Below are 6,495 nucleotides of genomic sequence, written 5' to 3' on the forward strand. Positions count from 1 at the left end.
ACTCACTCTGTAGACCAGGCTGGCCTCGAACTCAGAAATCTGCCTGCTTCTGCCTCCCAAGTGCTGGGATTAAAGGCGTGCGCCACCACTGCCCAGCAAGCTTCTTAAATCTTACTTGATCACAGAAACCTTGGCCTCCATTCCTCTCAGCATACTCCGATTGCAGTAGGTCTTCATCATGTGCATCTATCTGTGGTTCTAACTTTGTCATCTACAACTTTTTCCTGCTTGAACATCTGGCTCTTTGTAAGTCACGCTGTTGAGTCAAAATGGGAATTTATCTACACTTTTGCTACTGAATTTCCACCCACTCTTCCAGGATATGAATCCATCACCCTTGGTCATTACAATACCTGCTCCAGATGTCTTAATGGCTTCCCGTTAAAACGTATAGCCTTCTTCCAGTCTTTTGATGAGGCCCTTTCCCCTTCATTTAAAAGTTCCTTTACAGTGAGCCAAGCTCCTGCCTCATTCTGAATGCACTTTTTTGAGGTTCCTGTAAGAAAGAGACAGGCCACTTCAGGACCCACCTGGATCCTCTGTGACTTTACCACAAACCTTTGAGTCTCCCCACTATGGCTTTTCACCTTCCCAGAGCAAGAGGGGATTCCTCTGGAGGGGAAGTAGAGGCTCCCTCTCTCAGCTTCAGGGGACCATAATCCCTACAGGTCACTGAGGGAGCGGGGCAGATTCTTGTAGCAAGGACAGTGTCCAGTTCAGAGGGCTCACAGACAGACGGCTCATGTGGTTTCCAGATCCATCTCCGGGGAAAAATCTGGAAACTTCTTGGGAAATCTTTTTGTTGTGGCTTTTGTTTTTTTTCCCTCTTACAGCCTGCCTAGCAGGGTCTGTTTCTTGACAAGTTACTCAACGGACATACTCTTCCCTTCCGGCCACCCATCATCCCTCCACCAGAGCATCAGAAGAGCAGGCACTCACCTTGCTTCAGTTTTTCTAGGAACAAAGTCCCTTCAGCCTTACCACAGGTCACGGGGAGTGTAGGAGAGAGAAAATCCACAGCGTCATTCTTGGGCTTTTCTGGAACTGGGAGAACAAACAGACTTGGGTAAGTGACCTGCACTGAGAGATGAGGTCCAAGGTCATCACCTGCAGACAGCCCAACTCTGGATGGTTTAGGACAAGTCTGCCAATTGCACCGGGCAGGCAGGATTTGGCAGCTCAGAACCTCAGAGAAGGGACCTCAGGCTAAGTGTCAATTGAAACATTTGTGAAAGGGCTTTAAAAATAGCTGTTGGTAGTTCCTGCTTCCTTCCTCCCCAGTCTCATGGGGGAAGCAGGGAGCGTTCATGCAGGGCTGACTTTTGGAGACAGAGGAAAGTGCTGTAAATGAGTGTTGAGTTTGAGGTTGGTGTAAGAGAAGAACATTGCACGTAACTCTCTCTTGTCTCTAATGCTTACTAAAAGAGTGAAAGGACACACACACACACACACACATATGGAAAAGGAAAGAATGGTGTTGATATAAAGATGCTAATTACCATTAATTGCTTTGGAAAGATGGAGCCAGGAGTGTTATGCTGTGGGAGGAAGAGCTTCCAGGAACGAAGGGCATGGATCTAAAGAGCCCCAAAGAATGCCCAGCTTAGAAGAAGTCAGGCTGGCATCCAGACTAGCATGTGGACTGGTTTGTCCCATCACCCATCTCCAGTATCCTTTCAAAAAACAGTACAGTAGATGAGAATCTGGAGCCAGAGGCAGACTCTTGGCTCTGCGGTTTCCTAGAAGGGCCGCTGAGGTTGCGACACTGTTATCCAATTTGAGTAGGAGGTTTGCTGCTATTAGATCCTAATTTGAGGGAGAAGCAGAGACACAGGGAACCCTGAAATACTGTTGTAAACCCTGTGGAGTGGGCAGATTAGCACACTGTGGGGATCTTCTACGGTTCTCTGTCTCCATGGAAACATCTTTGCTAATTCCCTATAGTAAGTATAGTTGTAAAGAAGACAGATGTCCTGAATATGCTTGCAACAGATGAAGGGGCAGTGGGGGCTTGGGGTGCTGTGAGCAAGTTCACATGCAGGGTCAGGCCACGAGCATCACCCCCTCTTTTGCCTGTTGCAGGTACCCCTTGTATCCCAAAATGCAATAGGCTGTAAGTTCTGAGGACTTCTAAAGCCATGTACCTGACCAGCAAGGGCAGTCTGCTGGTGAGTTCTCTGCAGTTACCCCTTGTATCCCAAATGCAATAGGCCATAAGTTCTGAGGACTTCTAAAGCCATGTACCTGACCAGCAAGGGCAGTTGAGTTTGGCCTAGCCTCATTTGCCCATTTCAGTACAAGGCCTCTAATGATGGAGCCTGAGGGGCAGCCTGTGTGTGTGACTCCTCAGCATCAGCCAGCCCTAATCTAAGGAGCTGCAACAGCTGGTGTAGACCCTCATTAACGTGAGCAAACAACCAGGAGCCTGTAAATAAGCAATTAAAGATAAAAAACAATTTCCTGATGTGAAGAGCTTCTATGGAGGAAACCTGATAAGGAAGGGGAGAAATGAGATGGAAAAAAACCTAATTAGCAATCCAAAGACCAGCTCATGGATGCTTCCAGAACACAGGGAGAAATGCTAAGGTGATGGCTACACCTGAGAAGGTGGCATGTCCAGGGATGACCTGTGGACCAAGGGCCTGGGTGAGGGGAAGGGTAGAAGTAGGGAGACTGGAGACGTCCCAGACAGATCAAGGCCATCAAGAATTGCATCCTTCAGCCAGGCGTGGTGGCGCACGCCTTTAATCCCAGCACTTGGGAGGCAGAGGCAGGCGGATTTCTGAGTTCGAGGCCAGCCTGGTCTACAGAGTGAGTTCCAGGACAGCTAGGGCTACCCAGAGAAACCCTGTCTTGGAAAAAAAAAAGAATTGCATCCTTCATTCCAACAAAAAGAAGGCAAGCATCATCCACTTAATAGATGGGGTGAATGGCTCAGACATGGGAGAGTGAGGAACAGTAATAGGGACAGGGAGCTGGCCCTGGAATGCAGATGGGCCAGAGCTATCTCTGTATCGTCTCAGCAGGAGGAACTTGCCAGCTGATGGAGTGTGTGGTACCTCCTAGGTTGCCCACACTCCAGCGGATGGCTCCACACCCAGAATTCATTGGATTCAGTGAGATATGGACATGGGAGGGGCATGTGCTGGGAGTCAGGGGAAGCTATAAAAGCAGATTGTACATATGTATGACTTTCTTGAGACAGGGTCTCTCTGTGTAACAGTCCTGGCTGTCCTGGAACTTACTCTGTAGACCACACTGGCCTCCAACTCACAGAGATCTGCCGGCCTCTTCATGTATGACATTTTAAAAGGAGTGTGTGATTTTAAAAAGCCAACATGGCTCAGTAGTACTCCTAATAGCACAAGCACCCTAGGCCAGCCCAGAAGTTGTAGCCCAGGGTAGACTCGAAGCCGAGGGACAACAGTCAGCATGGGTCTGGGCTCCTGCTTCCTCAGGTGTTTCATAAAAAGACCTGGCAATATTCGCTTTTTCATTGTCAAGAAAAAATAGCATTCAGAAGCACCTAAGTGGATTTTAGCTCCTTTGAGTCTTTTACCTTTTACTTGAGTTCGATCATGACGATCAAATGACAGCATGATGGGCAAGGGCATGATGGACTTACCCTGTCCAATCAAGCCTCTACATAGGTTCCAGAGAAACCATCCACGCTATGCGCAGTACAAGGACCTTCCAGCAGAGGGCAGCATAGGCCCTGGTATGGGCATTCATAGTGTCCTGGCCACCATTCTGATTTGTTAGTTGTTTAGGTATAAACAGAGGCATGAGGGAGTCAGACACAGGACAGAAAACGAGACTGATCCACTTCTGACCTCCAGTGCCACCCACACAGTAAACAGAAGGCACACAGACAATTAACCAAAAGTCTAAAAGAGCCTTGAAGAGAAGTCCCTGGGGCAAGTCACATTGGGAGACCTATGCCCCTGCCCCTGGACAGTGGGGGTTTCCTTGTGAAAGCAATACTTATTTAAGGTGGTTCCCATGGGTGTGGAGCACAGAGGGAGCAGGAAGATGGGATTTCTTCTGGGTGACTATGAGGAAGAGGTGGTGGTGGCAGGGAGTACACAGTGTGTTCTTCCCTCCATAGGAATTAGTCTGCGACCTGGCCTATCTTAGTGAGCAATTATAGTGCTGACTAAGAAAAATCAACCAGAAGGACTGGAATTTGCAAAGCAGTGAGGCGCTCACTGCTACTGGGGGCTGGGAGAGCATCCTGTCCCACGCAGGCACGGGACATAGAGAGGGTCCCCAGTGATTTGCAGAACCCGGGCTGTTTAAATAAAAAAATAAAGAAGAGGAGGAGGAAGAGGAGGAAGAAGAAGGAGAAGGAGGAGGAGGAGGAGGAAGAGAAGAAGAAGAAGAAGAAGAAGAAGAAGAAGAAGAAGAAGAAGAAGAAGAAGAAGAAGAAGAAGAAGAAGAAGAAGACAGAGAGAGGGGAAAGGGAGGAGAGAGACTGTGGAGGAGAAACAGAAGACTCCAGAGCTCAGCAGTAGTTTTTGTGCGCCAGAGATGTGTGATGGGACCAAGAGTTGGCTCTTCGAGTAATGGGGCTTGCTATGCAAGCTGGGCACCCTGAATCTGACTCTAGGAGCCCGAACTTCACAAACGCATCCTCTGCCCTCCACACGCACGCTTTGGCTCACGAGTCCTTTCGTAACAGTGTGGGTTGCCTGTGCATCGTTATGTCTGTATGTGGGTGTTTTGTTTTGCTTGCATGCATAGCTGTGTACCACACTCATGCCTGGTGCTCCCAGAGGCCAGAAGAAGTCACTGGATCTCCTTGAGCTGGAGTTAAAAGATAGTTTCGGGGGCTGGTGAGATGGCTCAGTGGGTAAGAGCACCCTACTACTCTTCCGAAGGTCCGGAGTTCAAATCCCAGCAACCACATGGTGGCTCACAACCATCCATAACAAGATCTGATGCCCTCTTCTCTCCAGAAGAGAAGACAGCTACAGTGTACTTACATATAATAAATAAAATAAATTAAAAAAAAAAAAGATAGTTTCGAGCCACCACGTGGATGCTGGGTCCTCTGGAAGAGCAGCCAGTGCTCCTTAACCTTTGAGCTGCCTGGGTAGAGCATGGATTTCTAGAAACAACCCTCATTCATAAGCCGGAGATTTTCAGTGTAGGGCGAGCAATATTCTCGAACACAGATACTGTCCTCAGTGGGGGCAAACATTATATTTTTACAGGAGGGGTAAAAAGATGATCAACACCACACGCACAGCCCATGCATGTCGATCTATCAGTAGTCTTTTTTTTTTTTTTTTTTTTTTTGGTTTTTCCAGACAGGGTTTCTCTTTGTAGCCCTGGCTGTCCTGGAACTCACTCTACTCACTCTGTAGACCAGGCTGGCCTGGAACTCAGAAATCCACCTGCCTCTACCTCCCGAGTGCTGGGATTAAAGGTGTGCACCACCACTGCCCAGCATATCAGTAGTCTTGAGCTATCATGAGAAGGTTGTGGTGAGAAAAGAAATATCCAAAGGGCTCCTTAGGGCAGTGGAAGCCTGGCTTAGCGAGTGCTGCTCTGACTGTGGGTCCCCGCTGGCTGCATCCTGAGACCCACGGTGCCCCATCCTTACCCTGTGTGGTTCTTCCTGCTGTGCTGGGCCTCTTCCCACGCCTCTTTCTACCACTTGTTTTTGGTGCCTCTTTGCTGATCTCTGAAAGAAAGAAGAAGAAAGAAACGCTCTTCTCTGTCCGTGGACACTCCGTGAGGAGTCTCCCAATCCTCGGAGGGCCTCACATACTTCAGAGCTGAGGACTGCAGACTCCAAGTTGCCTCCTGTCCCGAGGGTGGGAAAGTGGGAGGTTCAGTATAGAATACTTCTGTCATGTCTCCAAATTACATAGTTGTCCCAAGAAGAAAATGTATGTGCCTGTGTTGCTAGCTCACAATATAGTTCAATACTTTCCAAATGTCTGAGACGTTACTAAACTTATAAGAACAGGTACTACACTTGATCCTAGCCAAAAGGCCGAGAAGCGACAGAGACGTTATAAAGTCTTATATGAGTAGGAGACCTGTCCGAGATGGAGAGCCAGATGTGGAGGGTCACACGTTGAATCTGAGTACTTGGTAGGCAGAGGCAAATGTATCTCTCTGAGTTTGAAGCCAGGCTGATTTACATAGTGAGTTTGAAGCCAGCTAGGGGTACATAACAAACAAACAAAACAAACCACTATCAAAAAAAAAAAAAAAAAAAGATGGTGCTAACATTTTTGTTTGTTTGCTTTTGGTAGACAGGTACATGGATCTTACTATGTAGCTCTGACTAGCCTGAAACTGGATATATAGACCAGGCTGGCTTCAAAGAGATTGGACACCTGCCTTTGCCTCCTAAGTGCCGGGACTATAGGCATGGGCTACCACACGCAGCTGGCGTAACAGTTCGTTTTAACAGAGAACAACAGTACCGGAGATAAGAATTCAGAGTCTACCAACAGATGGGGAAAGGATTTTTACCAA

At 48.0% G+C, this 6,495-nt stretch overlaps 1 protein-coding gene and 1 pseudogene across 3 annotated transcripts in view; both read right to left on the bottom strand.

Moving 5' to 3' along the window:
- Window positions 1-6,495, bottom strand: part of Sp110 (SP110 nuclear body protein) — a 22,524-nt gene that overhangs the window by 1,749 nt on the left and 14,280 nt on the right. For 2 of the 3 annotated variants that reach the window (XM_021198544.2, XM_029539007.1), the window contains exons 8-10: window positions 5,609-5,689; window positions 940-1,044; window positions 354-496 (exon numbers count right to left, since the gene is read on the bottom strand). In XM_021198544.2, coding sequence (XP_021054203.1) covers window positions 354-496; window positions 940-1,044; window positions 5,609-5,689 — 329 coding nt within the window. Of the gene's footprint in view, window positions 1-192; window positions 257-353; window positions 497-939; window positions 1,045-5,608; window positions 5,690-6,495 lie in introns of those variants that run through there. The other variant, XM_029539009.1, reaches the window with a different exon arrangement.
- LOC115064203 lies at window positions 5,893-6,016 on the bottom strand (annotated as a pseudogene).

This window comes from Mus pahari, chromosome 5 (assembly GCF_900095145.1).
Source record: "Mus pahari chromosome 5, PAHARI_EIJ_v1.1, whole genome shotgun sequence".
Classification (NCBI taxonomy): Eukaryota; Metazoa; Chordata; class Mammalia; order Rodentia; family Muridae; genus Mus; species Mus pahari.